This window comes from Pinus tabuliformis, chromosome 7, assembly GCF_031772625.1.
Source record: "Pinus tabuliformis cultivar Carrire ecotype Pingquan chromosome 7, CPIR1, whole genome shotgun sequence".
In the NCBI taxonomy this organism is placed as follows: domain Eukaryota; kingdom Viridiplantae; phylum Streptophyta; class Pinopsida; order Pinales; family Pinaceae; genus Pinus; species Pinus tabuliformis.
The window spans coordinates 903,218,576-903,239,621 of NC_142293.1; the positions used below are offsets into that span (position 1 = coordinate 903,218,576).

The following is a 21,046-nucleotide window of genomic DNA, read 5'->3' on the forward strand; positions in this document are numbered from 1 at the left end:
GGTAATTGAACATCTTTTAAGTGTTAAGATTTATAAGAGTTAATAAGAGAATCAATGGAATTATATCTCAGCCAAATTCTAAAATAGCCTCCTCACAGGTGCACTAGAGAGAGATAAGTCTAGTGTGCTAGAGAGAGTGCAAAACACAAGCACAAGTGTGCTGAAAACATAAATGCACAAGTGCCCCAAGAGGAAAATGCCAAGCACAAGATAAAAACACCAACCATAAGTGCCCTTAGGCTTATAGCACTTTGTGTATTAGATCAAGAAGATCACGAGATGAGATGGATACAAAAGCGAGCTTGAGTTGTCTCTTTATACACAGCTCAAAGAGGTGTCCTCCCAAGAGATGGTATGGGCCCACTATCCACGTAACATTGGCACACATTCCAAGAGGGTTATTGAGCCTACATATTATGTTTGACGAGGTCAGCATTAACCATACAACCAGTATACAATAAATGAAATAAAATCTGGTCGTAATTACAATCAAATACACAGTGATACATATGAATAGGCCATGACCACATGTACAGATTACACCAATAATTCCAACATAAAGGGCATAAGTCAGAAAATAAAAATAAATAAAAAAAAGAATAATTTCAATCTACTTGGTAAACAAAGGAATTGACCCTCTATAAATTAATTAAATCCACTTTTGCACTGGCATGTATTCCACAAATGCGTTTAAGTGGCCTTTTAAGACATTAGTAGATTTGAAAGTAAAGATATATCTACACAATCTCATACCTATTTGGAAAGGGGCAAAATTTGCTAGGATAACAAACAAGATATATTGTTTTGAATTCGAGAAAGGCCATGAAAGGGTGGTATCAGTATTATCCCTCTCTGTGTTATATGAACTTGAATATGGGTCCAATTCTTTTAATACATTTGGAAGTACTCTCTCTAATACCTCATTTATGTTTAGGTGGACTCAGTGTTTTAAAAACCGGTCGGTCTAAACCGGTAACCGGTCAAACCAGTCAGTTAGCAAGCCCAGCCGGTCAAACCGGCAGAAAAACCCGGTTTGACCCACCATTTCGCCTAAAAATTGCCCTAACCGGCCGGTTTAGGACAGAACCGGCCGATTTGTGGTCAAACCGACCGGTTAGCTGCCACCACCGCAGATGACCCACGCAACACCTTTTTCCAATTTTTCAAGTTGTTTTGGAGGGAAATTAAGGGTTCTTTCCCTCCAAAAACACCCTCTCCAAGCCTTTAAAAGGCCCTTCTCCCTCTCATTTGTCTCACACATCTCATTTGGAATATTTGTGAGTTTCATTGGGAGCTTGGAGAGTTTTGAGTTTTTGCTGAAGTAGTGGAACAGCGAAGAGATTAAGCTAAGTAGTAGTCATCATGCCTCCAAAAGCCAAGGGGCAAGGACACTGCATGGGCTCATTGTGATATGATTGATGGCAAAATGATTTGCAAATATTGCCAAAAATCTATTGAAGGAGGGGGTATTAACAGGTCAACCAACACTTGGCTCGGATAGGGAAGCCATGTAAAGCCATGTGGAGCACCAAATGAAGTAATAGGGCATATTAGGACATAATACCTTCAGAAATTTGAGACTCAAGTCACTGAACCACTAGAAGTTTGTGACTCAAGCAGTTGCAAAGTTTGGGAGTCAAGACTCAACCAACTGAGTTTGATCATGATGACTCATGAGAAGTTTCAAGTGATAATGTTGATCACTATTATCATATATGTAGACTTGTAGTAGGCCACTAGCCCCATAATTTGTAGGCTTTGTTTTTGCACTCTAGAGGCCATTTAGAGCCCCATTGCTTATGTATTTTGTCGATAATATGTATTGCACTAGGTGCCATTTTGATATATTCACCTTTACATGGTATATAAATGAGCAATCTTTGCATATTTTGTCTCTATTGGCTTGGAATCATGATTTTAAATCTTAAAAATAGTTTTTTTCATTAAAAAATAATTATTTAATGTATTTTTTTTTAAACCGGTTCTTTTAGGCCCGACCAGTCCCAGTTCGACCAGTTCCAGTTCGAAACCCGGTTCATTAGGTGGCCCGGTCCAGTCACCGGTTCCGGTTTTAAAACATTGGGTGGACTTAAAATCATCCAAATCCAACTAATATGCACATAGATCTGTTTTTACAATTTTGTTTTAACTTTCGACATTAGCTTTTTTAACACCAAATAGCCATAATAGTAGATTTTCCGTATTGTATGTAAACAGCCATTTGAGAAACACTGACCTACTTCACGTTGTCCGTTTTCCTGGCTATCACTCCCATGAACAACATTCCTGCACACCAAATTAAACTTTAAATTCTGCCCAGTTCATAGTTAAGAAAAATGACCAGTTAGAAGTAATAGCAGTCATCTACCAAAAATAACTACATAAAGCTTATGCCATGAACTACTATGATGTTCCAGAGGGTTTACAGAATCCAACCTCCCAACTTGAATTGCAAGATCGCCTCGAATGGTACCAGGTTCAGCTTGCAGAGGATTTGTAGCACCAATGAGCTTACGAGCAGCAGCTACAATACCCGGACCTTCCCAAGCCTTATCCAGGAGCACACCAGGTTGAAAATGTAGGTCAATTTATTCACATCCCACAAACATAAACAGCGATATTCTTGGCAGGAGAATTAACACATACCATACATACCACCGGACCAGATGTGATGTACTTAACCAATTTTGGGAAGAAAGGCTTCGATTTAAGGTCTCTGTAATGTTCCTGCAAAGAAAACGAAAAGTTTTTCAATGTCCACATTCAAGGCAGAAAATGGTCTTGACTCTTAACAATGCATTGGTTTGCACTTAAATGCCCCTGTAATGCTCCTGCAAAAAATAGATAATCTTCTATGTTTATTTCAAAACTGACAATGATCATTGATAACATGTAAAAAAGTAGAAAAGGATGATCAGGGATTGTTGCAAAAAGCTATGGCATAAGATGTGATCGTCTGCTACTGATTTCCTTTGTTTTGGACATTGAAAGGATGTCGACTTTCTGCACCTTGGTGCACAGGACAATATGTTAGCCTTCCAGATTTCAGAGGAAGAAAATCTTCATGTCCCACTTATGTCTTCTGTTGTAATTCTTATGTCTGCCATCATAGCTCTAATCTCCATCATTGTAACTCTAGTATTTATTTTAAGTAATATAAGTTATGTTTTCCAAAAAAACAAACCTCCGCAAGCTCTTTAGGGCATTGGAAAAGTTTTAAGCCCTTGAGAATAAAGCCCTTATGCTCAAACCGGGAAATTATTTCCCCCACCTGCAAGAAGATTCCACAACATTAAACACAGTTAGACAAGTTCCACAAAATTTTGCTTTCTATGAAACAAGCTTGCTCATTCATGGAAATGCATATATTTCTGCAAAGCATAAAATGTCAAATTCATCAAACAGAAAAAATTCACTCCTGGAAAGTAAACTGAGACACTAGTAAGAGCCATAGTTCATTCCAAGGATGTACTTAACTAAGCACAGAGATGCCAGCTTCTGATCCTGGAAACAGAGCACTTCTGTAAGCTTCTTTCCATCTTAGCAAATGTAATTTGTGGTATTAGTAAAGTATGATATAAATTGTTCAGCTATATTGGACCCGAACCCATTTATACCTTGAGGAACTCCCATTCCTGCCATCTCATAAAATAGACTAATGTTTTCTGTTGAATTTTGAAACCCGATATGCTGAACTATTTCCTTCAATATATTTTCCTGTGTTTTCAATCTTGCCTATATTTTGTGTGGATATTTTGTCCCATATTTCAAATTTTTGGTGGAACTGTTCAGACGTTTTAATCAAAAGTAATGTAAGGATAAATCAGAAAAACAGCAGAAGAGATTTAACCAAAATAATTTATATAATATAAACCGCGTAATGTAACAAAGAACACAATACCTGGAATCTCACAGTCACACGCTCCAAACAATTGAGACAATACTCTTCCATAAATCCCAATTGCAGGCATATGTATATCATATAGGCTGGGATATGTCTATTGATTTGATAGTATGTTGGTTGCACTAGCTTTATGATTACACTTTTGTACCAAATGCACAGGATGCAATGCATGCCGATTTTCGCACTAGAATTAATGTCATATGATATTTCTCATGAGAGATTAGCTGCATTTAAATTTTAAAATTGCATTTGAAAGTTTACTTCTGAGTCAATTTTATGGGTCTAATCCAAGCATGTGCGATCATGAGACGCCACGAAAGCATGGTGCCCAGTGTTTTTCATCTATTATATGTGCAAGTAACAGGTCAACAGTAACCAGGAGATTGTCGAAGTTCTCATGACCTCTTGTTCGAGTAGCTTCATCCACTTTTCCGGGAGATCACGTCCCAGTTGGAGCCAGATGTTACCCACCATTTTGTGGGTGATATCCCTCAGAGAAAAAAATTCTCCAAGATGGTCCTCAGCTGGCAGCCCCTTGCAGCCATCAACTAACTCGTTGTGCCATTTGTCCGCCACCTGAGCCAGCCATGTGGTCCTTCACCCATTGTTATGATTGTACGTTTGAAGGTGGGCCTCCCGAACCTAAAGGTATGCCTTGTCATTTGGTAATTGAGTATTGTAGTTTGCTTATCATGGACACCTCTCAGCATGGATTAATGGGGGGGATTTAGCAGAAAGAGTGGGCTAGGTTTGTTCTCTTGTCCCCTAGGCCTCTTTTGGATATTAACCATGGACCCTAGTCCTATGGGATCTCTTTTACTGACCTTTGGGTTTTAGGGATGGTACTATGAGGAAACCCTGATTTTGGTTGCGTGGTCCTGCTCCCTCATCCACATATATCACTCCCCTCCCACTCATTATAACCCCATTCATCATTTCTCCCACCTAGGTCCACATTCCTCCACTGGGTCCACATAGGGTTAGCCTGCCCCTTCCCCTTACCCATGTGAAAATCTGGAAATTCCAAATCCTACTGCAGCAACTGATAATATTTCTTCTATTTGTTAATTTACTGAAACAAATTATTTGCATTTATCTACGGCAAATATCGAAATACATACACTGCAGTCTTCCCAAATTAATTACTGTGGAAAAATAAATATAAGGAAAATACCAGCACAACAATAACACATTAACACAGTTATTTTTGGAAATTTTCCCCGGAAAAACCCAATGTGGGAAAATCGGTGGAGCAGATCAAGGTTTCTTTTATTATTCTTCACCAAAATCTCATGTACAATCTACAGATAGCATAACAGAAGAAGAACCATTGAGAGAAATTTTACAAACAAATTTCTCCACTCCACAGTGAATTTCTGACACCTGAGAGGACCTGCTGCCCTCACGCTAGCCACACTGCATCACCCTCTGCGCAGTGACTGCGCTGTCCCTGCGTCACTACCTCTGGGTGGGCGATATGCGTCCCTCTTCTGCACTGCCTCTTCCTGTCGTTTCTTGCACTCTCGACACTTGCTGATACCATCTCTCTCTCACCTGCAACTCACCCTCTGATTCGATTTCCTCTTGCCAAACTTCAGCCAGTGATAAAATCGATTTACTTGGGCAGCTAAGTATCTGCCTGGTGTGTTTTCCAAATGCCCATCGAAGTCCTTCTTATATTCCTCTCGTTGATCAATCAACGGCCCAAATTACATTCTAATCAATGGCTCAAATCATTTTGACTTGATCCTCATCTTCTTCTAGAAGTTTCACACCCAGTTTAATTAACACCCTTTAATTATTTTAATTTCCTAAGTTGCCGGAAACGGCTACCTCCAACCCCAAAAACGTCGGATCCCGTTTCAGATTTGGATCCGCGTAGAAATGCAGGAAAAACGCCGGCAAAACATATTTGTGGAGGTTTTTTTCGGAAACGAGAAGTTTTGATTTCAGTTGTTTTTCCAGCGTTTTGGTTGAAAAAGCGGCCTATTTCCAAAATTCTTCAAAACGTTTTGTGATTTCGTGATCCGTATTTCACTAATCCAAAAACGTATCCCAAAATTTGCCCACCGAGAACAGACCTGCGATTTAATTTTGGAATTTTCCTTTTTGTTTTCGATCCTCCTTTCGCTTTGACCACCAAACCTAACCTAAAAGGTTAAATTATTGACTGTCGCTGAAGTGAAACATATCTTTGGAGGAGTGCCAATTGGAGTGAGCCGTCGGAGTGATTGTTCAGTGATTGTCTGTCCCCCGAGTTCAGTTCAGTGTTTGTCTTTTAAGTTTTCGCAGGAGGAGTGTCGAGTGTTTGTGTTCAGTGAGCCGCAGACTGGAACAAGCCGCCTAGAGAGACTGGTCACTGTGAGTCGTCGAGAGTCGAGACTCGACTGTGCAAACTACAGACTCCGGAAAGGCGTCTTTGTTGAAACTTGAAAGTGGACTTCACTGTGAAGTGTGCAGAGTAAGTGTCGACCCTCTTCTTCACTTGCTTATCATTAGTGTGTTCATCATTATATTCCATAATGAGTTTACACAAGTTAATAAGAGAGAACATTGCAGTAAGATTTTTCATCTATCTCAGCTAGAACAACTCCCTCAAAAGATGTTCCTGTTTCTGTCTGGGCATTTGTTGAAACTTGAAAACTTCAAATAACTTGTTCTTTTTCACTTCTAAACTTGATGCTAGTCCTATGAAATGATGATTTGACCTTGAATATTATAATTGTCATGGTCCCAAAGATCAGAATTTGATGTTTAAACTTTCTATGATCTGTTGTCGTATTTAATTTGATGGATGTTAATAAGAATACACAAGAATTTGGAAATGACAAGACATTTTGAGCGAATTGAAAGGCTTAGAGAAGTGCCTGGAATTCATAGTTGAACTAACAGGTAGTTTAGAGAACGTTAAAAATTAATAAGGATTTCAATTTTCAACCCTTATTTTTTGGAAGAATTTTCTCAGAGAATGAAAACGGTTGGCATGTCTTTCTATAATTTCAGGGTTTGAAATCTTTGAAACAAGCAACATAGAAGAATGGAGGCCACCATACATGAATTTTCTTAGTGCACTCGATGAGTAGGCCAGGAAAGTTGTTATTAAGGCTAAAATTAATATTCGTCTTCTTGCCAAGGCCACAGAGAATTAAAATAGTTCAAATCTTCCACATTATGCAGCAGTAAGTTTCCACTAGGCTCATAATTTGCATTCCTGGTGTACCAGGACTCTCTCCAATTGTTTCCATGGACAGCCTCTTCAACTCTGCTAAAACTTTCTGTGTAAATCTTGGAGATAGAATTAGTGGCACACTTAAAGTTGCCAAGGATATCATTAAATGTGCCAGGCAACTTTATACCCTCACTGATGTCTAGTTCCCCAAATTGAGGACAATAAATAAAAGTGAAGCACCTATCCAACCCCCCTAATTGAGGGCAATTAAAAAAAGGTGAAGCCCAATGGTGAATATTGAGATTCTATATCTAATTCCCGTGATTGAGGGCTAGAAGTAAAGCCCATTATCCTAGAGAAATAATGTTTTCTACCATGACCTCATGACAATGTTTGAGATAGTTCTTATAATGATAGAAATCAAGTTTTACTAGGGTTTTCTTGAGATCTGAGATACATATTTTAATTTTTAAGTTTGTAACTTGTTTCGAACTTTTGAAATACATATTTGTCAATTTTATTTTGTAGTTTCATTTACATCATCATCATCATTTATGGCAACTTCAAGTTCAGCGATTCGTGAGGCACAGGAAGTGGAACATGAAATTGAATCTGCCCCTAAAGTTGATCCAAAGTCACCACTTTGGAAATATGTAACTATTGTTGGGAAAATCCAAGGAAGGGGATCATTGGCATGGGTTTGCAGTGAGTGTAAAAAGGAATATAAGAGATCATACACACGGGTTAAAGCACATTTGCTTGGGTTAAAAGGCAATGGGGTTCGAATATGTAGTGGCCCACCTAAAGAGAATGGGATAGATGGAAATGGTTTTAAGCAAGGCAAACTTGCAAAATATCATAAAGAACAAGGCAAGGCAGATGCTAAAGCAAATGAGGCAAATCCTGCCTCCCATTTAAAACACCCAACAAGGTTGGGAGCATCTTCAGCAAAGCCTCCACTTCATTCTCATGGAATTGTTTGTTCAAAGTGATCTAATTTGGGACTGCTTGAAAGGAGTTTTAATAATGATGCTCGAGAGATAGCAAATGCAGCAATAGGTCAATGCATTTATGCAAATGGTTTTCCCTTTAACCTTGTGCGATCTCCTTACTGGGCAAAGATGATAAAAGCAGTGAATGAAGCCCCAAGAGGGTTCAAGAGCCCTGGATATGAGAAGGTACGCACCACAATGTTGAGTGCTGAAAAGTTAGATTTGGAGGCTAAATTTAGCCCCATTCATAATTCATGGCACATTTCAGGGGTGTCCATCATTTCTGATGGATGGAAAGATCGAAGAAATAGACCTTTGATCAATGTGATTGCTCAGAGCCCGAAGGGGGCATTGTTTTTGAAGGCAGTGGATTGTGAGAGGCAGATGAAAGATTCTCAATTCATTGTTGACATCTTGATTGAAGCAATTAAATTGGTGAGGCCAAAAAATGTTGTCCAGGTAATAACTAACAATGCAACGATGTGTAGAGTAGCGGGCCTAATTATTGAAGGCAAATATCAGCACATTTTTTGGACCCCTTGTGCTGTACATTCATTGAACCTCATGTTGAGCAAGATGGGAAAGCAAATTGAGTGGATTCGAGTTATTTTTGAAGAGGCAAAAGATATTCAAGCCTTTATCACAAACCACCACATGTCCTAAGGCATCTACAGGGAAATTGCGAAGTTGGAGCTCCTTAAGGTACCTAAACTTTAAAGTTTATTTCATAAATTCTAATTTCTGACTCTAAATTCAAATATCTAAATTGGATTCTCAAATGTTATGATTCGGGAATCATAATAGTTATTCAATCAAATTATGATTTTTAATTTGTTGAAATTTGAAACATTGGCAATTTGGCACCTGCAGGTTGTCGAGACTCTATTTGCTTCTCACATCATAGCCTTAACAAGGCTTATGCAAGTGAAAGATGCATTACAATCAATGGTATGCAGTTCTCTTTGGAATCAATGGAGGCAATCCCAATCTGATAGAGCACAAGCAGTGAAAAGGTTGGTTGTTGATGATGAATGGTGGGATAGGGTGGAGTAACTCTTGGCATTTACTAAGCCAATTGTGGATTTGCTTCGTATGTTTGACACAGATATGCCTAATTTGGAGAGGTGTATGAGGGCATTGATTCCATGATAGAGAAGATAAGGGTGGTTATAAATACCAAGGAGAATGACCCAGACGAATTCTTTTACAGAGAAGTAAAAGATATACTGACCAAAAGGTGGAACAAGATGACCACCCCATTGCACCTTTTGGCCTATGCATTGAATGCAAAATATTATGGTGCAAAGTTGCTAAGTGATCCAAAAAGAACTGCACCAAACAAAGACCTAGAAGTCGCAGAGAGATTTAAAAATGCTTTTAGAAAGCTTTTTGTAGATCTCGTAATTGGGCTTCGGATTCATGCAGAGTTTTCTCATTTTGTGGGATCAGAGGGTTGAGGTTCAGATATTGATTGTATGCAAGACAAGACCAGATTAAATCCAATTGATTGGTGGAACTACTATGGTGGGGTACTTCCACATATCCAAAAATTGGCCATCATGATCTTGTCATAGGTTGCTAGTTCCTCTTCAGCAGAAAGGAACTGGAGTACATACAGTTTCATCCATTTAGTGAAGCGAAACAGATTGGGCTCTAAGCATGCTGAGGAACTAGTGTATGTTCATTCAAACCTTCGCCTTCTGTCACACAAGAGAAACGAATACAAATTTGGGGCCACCAAATTATGGGGCGTGGAACCAAAGTTGCCTGACTTGGATATGACATTGAATGCCATGTCTCATATGACTTTGTTTGATGTGGAGTCACCGACAGGTGGATCTTCAAGTGGACATGGCAGCAATGTTCCCACTTCTAGAGAGGATGTGGAACTTCTTAGTTCCAGGAATTAAGACATATTTGATGATATGTAAATGTAATTTATGATAGTGTTTTAACTTTTAAACTTTTGAACAACCATATGAATTATGAATAATGATAGTAGACTGCCAATCATAGTTCATTTTGTACTTTGTACTATGTAGTATGCATTATTAATTTTGGTGATGATGTTGTAACTTGTCATGTTGATAACTTGATGATTGAAATTTGAAACAGAAACTTGATGATATGTTGAATCATGAATGTTATAATAATCATTAATGATGATGACAATGTTTATGCTGAATTGATAATGATGAATCATGATAGATCATAGATGATAATTGATTATGTATTTTTAGTCTTTAGATATAATCTAGATTCTAAAATATGAAATTCTTATATATATATATATATGATAGTAAACTGTCAATCATAGTTCATTTTGTACTTTTTACTATGTAGTATGCATTATTAATTTTGGTGATGATGTTGTAACTTGTCATGTTGATAACTTGATGATTGAAATTTGAAACAGAAACTTGATGATATGTTGAATCATGAATGTTATAATAATCATTAATGATGATGACAATGTTTATGCTGAATTGATAATGATGAATCATGATAGATCATAGATGATAAGTGGTTATGTATTTTTACTCTTTAGATATAATCTAGATTCTAAAATATGAATGGTAATATGAAATTCTTATATATATATATATATTGTAGACTACCAGTCATAGTTTATTTTGTACTTTGTACTATCTAGTATGCATTATTAATTTTGGTGATGATGTTGTAACTTGTCATGTTGATAACTTGATGATTGAAATTTGAAACAAAAACTTGATGATATGTTGAATCATGAATGTTATAATAATCATTAATGATGATGACAATGTTTATGTTGAATTGATAATGATGAATCATGATAGATCATAGATGATAATTGATTACGTATTTTTAGTCTTTAGATATAATCTAGATTCTAAAATATGAATGGTAATATGAAATTCTTAGATATATATATATATATATATATATATATATGATAGTAAACTGCCAGTCATAGTTCATTTTGTACTTTGTACTATGTAGTATGCATTATTAATTTTGGTGATGATGTTGTAACTTGTCATGTTGATAACTTGATGATTGAAATTTGAAACAGAAACTCGATGATATGTTGAATCATGAATGTTATAATAATCATTAATGACGATGACAATGTTTATGCTGAATTGATAATGATCAATCATGATAGATCATAGATGATAAGTGGTTATGTATTTTTAGTCTTTAGATATAATCTAGATTCTAAAATATGAATGGTAATATGAAATCCTTATATATATATATATATGATAGTACACTGCCAGTCATAGTTCATTTTGTACTTTGTACTATCTAGTATGCATTATTAATTTTGGTGATGATGTTGTAACTTGTCATGTTCATAACTTGATGATTGAAATTTGAAACAGAAACTTGATGATATGTTGAATCATTAATGTTATAATAATCATTAATGATGATGACATTGTTTATGTTGAATTGATAATGATGAATCATGATAGATCATAGATGATAATTGATTATGTATTTTTATTTTAGTCTTTAGATATAATCTAGATTCTAAAATATGAATGGTAATATGAAATTCTTGTTATATATGTATATGTGTGTGTGTGTGTGTGTATGTGTGTGTGTGTGTGTGCGCGTGTCTTTTCCTGTCGTATTATATCCAGATTTTTTGAAATTTTGTCGTATGCATCTCAAACCCCGTATCCGTATCAGTTCTCGTATCCGTTTCAGTGCAACTTAGGCTTAGACTTAGGCATCCAAAAAATAATTAATTATTTTAATAAAATTGTCTCCCAGTGGAATTTCCCAAAACGATTTCTGGGTACTCTGGAATACATGTGTTCTAGCCTCCTTGCAAATTTTGATGCTTAGAGCACATCCGATGCTACTAGAAATCAACACTCCCTCTTAGCGAGGAATGTGCTCTAGTAATGCAACCTACCCTGACTCTGTAACATCTCCCTCTGCGTTGTTGATGTCTGACATCACTGCCCACCAACTACTATGCAAATGCTGCATTTGTGTTGTTGTTGTCCTTGCATATTGTTGCCAACTACTGCATCTGCACTGCAACTCCCTCTCACCTGTTGCTGCTGCAACTAAGAAACCATCTGTTTCTGTTATTGAAACGGGTTCTCTACCATACCCATCTGCTCCCTGAACTAGATGAACTTAGCTCTTCCTAGAGCCTTTGTGAGTATGTATGCTACCTGATCTCTTGTGGGGACATACTACAGTTGTATTGCCCCACGCTGAACACAGCCTCTGATAAAGTGACATCTAATATCAATGTGTTTCGACTGATCATGAAATATTGGATTCTCAGAGAGTTTGATACAACTTTGATTATCGCAGAAAACATTGGTCGCTTCCATCCTCTTCATGAACAAACTCACAAGTAGTTTTCTAAGCCATATAGCTTCGCACGTAGTTGTGTTGGCCGCCCTATATTCTGCTTCTGTTGAACTTAGAGCTATCGACTTCTGCTTCCTGCTGCACCAAGAGATCATTCTTGATCCAACGCTAAAGCGATACCTGGAGGTACTTTTCCGATCTACTGAACTATCTGCACAATCCACATATGTGAATCCGCTCAATCTGACGTCATCTCCTCGGGTGTATTTCAACCCATATCCGAGTATTCCACGCACATATCTAAGAATGTGCCTAGCTGCTGCCCAATGTACCTTTTTCGATTCCACAATGAACTAAATAAGGGTGTTGACAGCGAAACAAATATTTGGCCTAGTGTTGACCAGATACATGAGTAACCCAATGAGCTATCTGTACAAGGTGGGGTCCACTTCCTTGTCTCCTGATGCATCTATTTTCTTCCAGTTGGTGATCATAGGCGTAGCCATGGGCCGGCAATCCTGCATTCTGAATCTCTTCAGAATCTCAGTAGCCGGCAATCCTACATTTTGAATCTCTTCAAAATCTCAATAGCATATCTTCCTTGCCCAAGGAAGATCTCCCCATTCTTCTACCAAACTTCCAACCCTAGAAAATAATGCATCAACTCCATATCTTTCATGTCGAATTTTGCTTCAAGATTCTTCTTGTAGTCCTTTATGAGCCTAGATGACCCTGTTAGAAACAAGTCATCCACATATAATACCAGAATAAGTGGCTCATTCTCCACCATTAGATAGTAGCGATTGGGATCAGCATCACTCTTGATGAATCCCAACTGTTGCAAGTAACTAACAATCCGACCATACCATGCTCTGGGTGTCTGCTTGAGCCCATACAGGGCTTTCCTTAACCTGCATACATGAGTTCTCTTTTCATGAGTCTCGAAGCCTTCGGGTTGTTCTATATACACCTCTTCTTCTATCACCCAATTCAAGAATGTTGTCTTGACATCCATCTGGTGAATATCCCATCCCATTTGAGCTGCTAGGGATATAACTGATCTGATAGAAGTATATCTAGCTACTGGGGCAAAGGTCTCCTTATAGTCTATTCCTTCCTTTTGTGCGCACCCCTTTGCCACAAACCTAGTCTTGTACTTCTCTATACTGCCATCTGCAGCATACTTGATCTTGTAGATCCACCTTGATCCTACAACTGATCTATCCTTTGGTCTAGGTACCACTTCCCAGACATCATTCGTCATGATAGAACTATACTCTTCTACCATGGCATCCACCCAAACTTGGTGTTGTATGGCTTCCTGAAAACTAGAGGGTTCTTCAACCTGTGCTACCAAGGCTTGGTACCTGTCAAGTTGTCTACGCTGCCTCTTGTCAGTTCTAGGAGCTCTGACAAACTCCTCTACGTCCCTCAGCGTCTGTTGTACTTCCCTATTGGTTCTACCACTGGTGGTGGGAGGCTCAATCAAATCCTCCTCCTATTCTTGTTGTTCCATCTGCTAAGAACTACCTGGATCTCCTACTCCTAAGGAAATATTGGTGCTGGTTACGGTACTTGATCCTGATATCTATCCTCCTGCTTGTCCATCCTGTTGCTGTTGGACTAACGGAACATCTGCTGACTGATCTTCTACTGGCATCTCTCGAGATTTTCTGAAAGCTCTATCTTCCATGAACTTTGCATCTCGCCTTACTACAATTTTCCTGTTGCTTGGAATGTAGATTCTGTAAGCTTTTGAGGTCTCGCTATACCCTACAAGGTACCCCTTTTCTGCAGTTTGATCTAACTTAGTATGCTTCTCGTCTAGAATGTGACAATATGCCACACTTCCAAATATCCTGAGATGACTCACCTCCGGCTTTTTCCTTGTGAAGACTCCTTCAGGTGTTTTCTTCCCCAATGCTCTCTGAGGAGCTCTATTCTGGATATACATCGTTGTGTTGCATGCCTCTGCCCATAAGAATCTAGGCAAGTCTTGGTCATATAACATAACCTTTGTTGCCCCGACAATTGTCCTATTCTTCCACTCTGCTACTCCATTCTGTTGTGAATTGTACGGAGTTGTCCACTCTCGTTTAATGCGCTCCTTTATGCAAAAATATGTGAAGTTTTTATCCATATATTCTCCACCATTATTTGAACAAAATACCTTTATCTTTTTCCCCGTCATATTTTCTACGAGAGCCTTAAACTCTCTAAACCGATCAAAGACCTCATCCTTGGTCTTTAAGAAATACATCCAAGTTTTTCTAGAGTGATCATCAATAAAGGTGACAAAGTACTCATCACCACTAAGAGCTTTCGTGGACATCGGACCACAAATATCTGAGTGTATCAATCCCAACACGCCTCTTGCTTTGTTCACTTCTAGGAAAAGTTACTTTAACGTATTTCGCTAGTACGCATCCTCTGCATACATCATCATGCTCAATACTGAGGACTAGAACTCCTGTAACAGTCTCTCTAAGCATCCTAAGTGCTCCATGGTGTAAGTGTCCCATTTGCCTGTGCCATTCATTCAGCTCCTTTTCACCATTATGATTATTGCTTATCAGTGCCACTGGAGATTCGAGTTGCAATATATACAATCTGCTGCTTCGAGCTCCAATTTGTCTCTTCTTCTTCCAACTAGGATGTTTGACATACACCTTTCTTCCAATGAAGTATACATCGTACCCCTTGTCCTGTAATTGGGACACTGAAGTCAAATTCATTCCTAACCCCAGCACATACAGCACATTAGTGGCTCTTATGTTGGTTCCTACTTCCGTCTAAAATGCTATGGTGTCTCTCCCTACTAGAGTACGCTTCGTTCTGTTTCCCATAGTAATCTGGAAGTCCATCTGCTCTTCTTGATAGCTAGAGAAGTACTCTCAGACTCCAGTCATGTGAGTTGAAGACCCGCTATCAATATACCAAACACCTGTTGATGCTGAACTTGACAAATATGCAAATTCTTCTTCCAATCTGGAAGATAATACATCTTGACTATTCATGTTGTTCCGTGCTATTCTCCTTCTCAATGTTGTACTTACTACTGCAAGACATTGTGTTTTAGCTGGAGATCTGCTCTACAAAAGAATCACAGTTGCTCCCTCTGCCTCTAACAACCCTCTGATCTGGAGATTGATTCTCTGCCAACTCACTCAGAGAATTATCTCTCCCTCGAAATATTGTCAATCTGGCCCTTCGGGGGACTTCGAGCAGTGGCTTACGCAGTGCTATGCTGCTCCCTTTTCTTCTGCACTAGATCTCTCCTGCCTCCTGTCGATTCTTTGATACCATAGGAAAATCTAGAAATTCCAAATCCTACTGCAGCAACTGATAATATTTCTTCTATTTGTTAATTTACTGAAACAAATTATTTGCAGTTATCTACGGAAAATATTGAAATACATACACTACAGTCTTCACAAATTTATTACTGCGGAAAAATAAATATAAGGAAAATAATAGCACAACAATAACACATTAACACAGTTATTTTTGAACAATTGTCCCCAAACAACCAAAATGTGGGAAAACCGGTGCAGCAGATCAGGGTTTCTTTTATTATTCTTCAACAAAATCTCATGTACAATCTACAGATAGCAGAATATAAGAAGAATCATTGAGAGAAATTTTATAAACAAATTTCTCCACTCTACAATGAATTTCTGACGCCTGAGAGGACCTATTGCCCTCACGCTAGCCACACTGCGTCACCCTCTGCGCAGTGACTGCGTTGTCCCTATGTCACTACCTCTACGTGGGTGATCTGCGTCCCTCTTCTGCATTGCCTCTTCCTGTTGTTTCCTACACTCTCTACTATTGTTGATACCCTCTCTCTCTCACCTACAACTCACCCTCTAATTCGATTTCCTCTTACCAAACATTAGCGAGTGAGAAAATCGATCTACTTGGGCAACAGAGTATCTGCCTAGTGTGTTTTCCAAATGCCCATCGAAATCCCTCTTATAATGCTCTCGTTGATCAATCAACGGCCCAAATTAGATTCTACTTAGTGGCTAAGATCATTTTGACTTAATCCTCATCTTCTTCTAGAAATTTCACACCCGGTTTAATTAATACCCTTTAATTATTTTAATTTCCTAAGTTTAGACTTAGGCATCCAAAAATAATTAATTATTTTAATAAAACTGTCTCTGGGTGGAATTTCCCAAAACAATTTCTGGGTATTCTAGAATACATGTGTCCTAGCCTCCCTGCAAATTTTGAGACTTAGAGCACATCCAATGCTACTAGAAATCAACAACCCACACCTTCGGTCGAGCCTAGAATGATGCCCCGGAGGTTGATGCAGCTAAAAAGAAAAGTAAAAGCATAATTGGCCACATTCAACAGGAAGATGTACCACAAAATGCAAAATATGGTCGGGACAAACACATTTAGCACGTGGGAAAAAGCCAATACATGAGTTCTACCCCATCATCATGGCCATCACCCTGGTTCCTACATGCCCTAGATGAGCCTCCTTTATCATTTAGGAACCCATGATTGTCCCAACCCTTGGTGGGCAAGGAACCGCCCTACCTTAGAGGAGTATCCATTGCTATATCTCACACATCATGCTCTTACCCCTTGAGCCCCAAGCAGTCAATCAAAGAAAAATCATAAAAGGCAAAAGGCATATAAAGAAGGGTGGAAAAATCAAGGTCGGTGCATCTCATGTACCACGATTGATCCCTCCTATACATTATATACCCAAGTGTGGGCTTCCCTTGTATTAGCCACCCTTGTACTCCAGCGTGTGACCCAACCCCTTTCATTCCCTACTCCATTCATCTCTTTATCACATGCCACTGCCCTTTAAAGTATGTAGCTTGGACATACTATCCCCTTTAGAAGTAGAAATTGTTAGATTGTGTAGCATTGGATGTGTTCTAGCCACGTAATTTGGTGGGGAGGCTAGAATACATGAGATCTCCAAAACCCAGAAATCATTTCTGGAAATTCCACCTAGAAGTGATTTAATTAGATTATTAATTAGTTTTTAAATATTTCCTAAGTTTAAAATTAGGGAATATTGTTAATTAATCAATATTAATTAATTCAAGGTGAGAATCATCTAGAAACTCACACGGATCGATCCAGAGATGATCCTAGCCATTGATTAAGTTTTAATCTTGGTCGTTAGTGTTCCAACAGAGGATTATAAGAGGAGATAAATGTGGTGATGGAAAAAACACTTGAAACACTCGAGCAGTTCAATTTCTTGGCAAATCGATTTCCAAAGTAACAGCAGTCAGTTGTCGGAGAGAGCCAGAGACCGAAGCAGTGAGTGAGGGGCAAAGACAGTGAGGCTAGAGGAAGCATTCCAGATCCAATGAGTGCATTTGCAGAGAGGCAAAAAAGCCACATAGAGGCTAACGCAGGGGCAGTGCAACAGCTTCTAGAGGCAAGATCGATTCGCTGAGAGGGAGAGATGTCTTCAATTCCAGAGGCCAGGAAGGAGTCCCAGAGTGCCAGAGAAGCGTTCTTCCAACCAGCAGAAGGCAGAACGACTTCATCAGAGACCAGTCAGAGGCTTGACGTCCAGCAGGTTGCGCAGAGCAGTGCAGAGGTTGACGCAGAGGGTCAGAGGGCCGAGTTTTTGAAGGCAAGTTGTACCAAGAGTTTGCCTGTGGGGTGCGGAAAATTCCTCACTAGATTTTTGCTAGTATTTTTCTCTGTGGGATTGCCAGATTTCGACATCGAGTTGTACTCAGAATTTCTCATTGTTGCATAATAATAAAACCCTCAACTGCTGCACCAGTTTTCCCAAGTTGGGTTTTTCCAGGGACTTTTGTCCAAAAATAATTGTGTTAATTTTCTGTGTGTGTTCTAGCATTTCTCAGTTTCCAATGCATTATTTTTCAACAGAATTTTATTTGTGAAGGTTGCAGTATATTTATTTCGATATTTGTCGTAGCAACTAAATTCTTAATTAATTATCAGTTAGGAGAAATAATATCAGTTGTTGCAACAGGGTTCCAGTTTGGAATTTTCACATGGTATCAAAGCGTAGTTGATCAAACGGAGAGCTCAAAAAAATGAAGGAAAGGAATTTTGTTGCTCAGCAAGGGCAGCAGGCCGAAATTCCCAAGGGCAGCACAGTATTTTTCCAGGAGGCCGAGTTGCGTGAGGAAAGTTCGATTTTTCTGAGAAAGGGGCAAAAAAATTAAATCCTTCCAGATCGAATGATTCCATTGGCAGAGGTAACATCTCAGTACTTTCGTTGGTCAAATCTCTAGCTGGACGCAGAGGTTTTTGCAGCAGTTCGTTAGAGCAGAACCAATGTCGAGGTGGAAGAGAGAAGAGCACATACAGAGGGAAAAGTTTCCTAACGGAACTTCTAGTCTCAAGAAGTTCGATTTTCCTTGCAAATCGACAATAGTTGTGAGCAGATCTTCTCACTCCAGAAAGGAGTGCGAAGGGAAGAGCAACAGCCGAGCAGAAGGAAAGAGGAAGTTTTCAACAGTTCGTTGAGACGGCCACAACAGGGCTTCGTGATCAAGACAGGTTGGATGGAACTTCCAACTACGTCATCTGGAAGACAAGGATGTCCTTTCTTCTATATGAATATGGCCTAAAAGCCTATATTGATGCAGTGGTGGCAGTTCCTCAGGATGCAGATCAGTAGAAAGAGTACAAGAAGGAGATGGTGCGGGCAAAACAGTTGATCCTAGATGGAGTCCGGGATTATGTTGTTTCACATATAGCTAGCAAAGATACTGCCAAGCAGATGTGGGATGCTCTCTCCACATTGTACCAGGGTACTTCCGAGCAGCGGAATATGTACCTAGAGGAGAAGTTGGGACTCATCCGGATGCAAAAAGGGGAAGGCATAGACCCCTTCCTTACTAGGATTCAGGAGGTTTGAGACCAATTGTCAATTGTTGGGGCAGCGCCTCAACCCACAAAGCTAGTGCCATTGGCACTCAACAGTGTCTCAGAGTGGCAGGTCTTTGTCCAAAGCTATGAAACCGGATTCGTCCAAAACAGGCCACGTGTCTGAATCCCACGAATCCAACATGATTCGATGGGAATTCAAATCCTAAAATGGGACACCACGTGTCCTAATAGGACACCATCGAATCCCGATCGTGTCTCAATTTTGGGATTCGAATCCCAAAAAAGTGAGGGTTTCTAAGTTTTATGAGGGTTTATGAGGTTTGTGAGGGTTTATGAGGTTTATGAGGGTTTATGCAGATATTTGAATTTTGTATGTACTATGCATGCTATAATGTTACTAACTTACTTTGTAAACAGTAAAACTAACATCTAGAAGAAAGGTCTATGTTTGAAATCAATGAATTTGTATCATTAATGAGAATTTGTGTAAGAAATATCTAATTTTTAATATATATATATATATATAGTTTTACTATATATATATATATATATATATATAGTTTTAATATATATATATATATATTTTAATAAAATAATATATAATGAATCCTACATGCCCTATTCCGGGGGGTCAACGTGTCCGAATCCAACACTCGAGTCCTCGTACCCTACGAATCCCAAATCCCCGTGTCAAGTGATTAAGTCCAAAGCATATTGGGCAAAGATAGGTTGTCAGACTAGGATAGAATGTGGGCCAATTTGCAACAGGAAGGGTTGAGATGAGCTCTATTAAAGAGCTCCATCAATGGCACCAATAGCATTTCGAAGACGGTGAAGGAGGAAGAGAATGTGGTCCTCGCATCAAAGAGCCCCAGTCAGGGACAGGGGGAGCAAAGGAAGAAGAAAGACTTATCAAAGGTCAAGTGCTTTAGGTGTGGTGAGCTTAGTCACTACAGTACCCAGTGTCCTCTCATGAAGAAGGACAAGGAGGAGAAGCAAGACCAGCAGGCAGCTTCAGCAGAGATCGATAGGCTTTCCTCCAGGCTGGAGGAAGACTTCGCTATGTTTGCCAATATACCTCCAGGAGTGACGTGGGGTAACTTGGTGTCGTAGCCCCAAAGTGCTACAGTTGGGCAGGAGGAGGTCCACCTCATGGATCAATACCTTGCTATAGAGGCCCACAATATTCAGTGGTACGATGGATCAGTCGCAGTTGATGCAGTCAGAGACCGAATGACAGTTGCAAAGACTAGTAGCAGTCAGATGTTGGGGAGCGCAGTGCAAAGTTGGCAGCAATGCACAGTCAGCAGCAGCGCAGATCCTCCAGTGACAGTGCAGATGCTAGTAGCAGTCAGAGAATCGAGAGACAGATGCATCATATTGAAAACAGTTGATTCAGTATTTTGGATGCTTTTCAATAGCAAATGCGCAGTTGCAGCAGCAACGGATGAGAGGAAGTTGTAGTGCAGATGCAGTGAGTGTTTTAAAAACCGGCTGGTTTGAACCGGTAACTGGTCAAACCGGCCGGTTCACTAGCTCACCGGGTCAAACCGGCAGAAAAATTTGGTTTGACCCCTCCCTTCACCAAAAAATTAGAAAAACCGGTCCTAACCAACCGGTTTAGGATGGAACCCACTGGTTTATGGTCAAACTGGTCGGTTCGACATGTTAAACCTTTTCAATTTCCATCATGTTATAAGGTTGAGCAATCCAAGTCTAAAGACTTTGAGCTAGATGATGTTTATGTATCTCTTGTTGATGATGTTTATGTATTTCAAGTAGCGTTGAATCAATGATGAGTTT

At 39.2% G+C, this 21,046-nt stretch overlaps 1 protein-coding gene across 1 annotated transcript in view; it reads right to left on the reverse strand.

Annotated features, from left to right (window-relative positions):
- LOC149250534 (uncharacterized) overlaps positions 1–21,046 on the reverse strand; it is a 70,612-nt gene that overhangs the window by 16,775 nt on the left and 32,791 nt on the right. Inside the window, exons 3-6 of the mRNA XM_089459121.1 lie at positions 3,185–3,271; positions 2,647–2,727; positions 2,437–2,549; positions 2,237–2,286 (exon numbers count right to left, since the gene is read on the reverse strand). Of these exons, the coding sequence (XP_089315247.1) occupies positions 2,237–2,286; positions 2,437–2,549; positions 2,647–2,727; positions 3,185–3,271 (331 nt within the window). The remainder of the gene's footprint in view (positions 1–2,236; positions 2,287–2,436; positions 2,550–2,646; positions 2,728–3,184; positions 3,272–21,046) is intronic.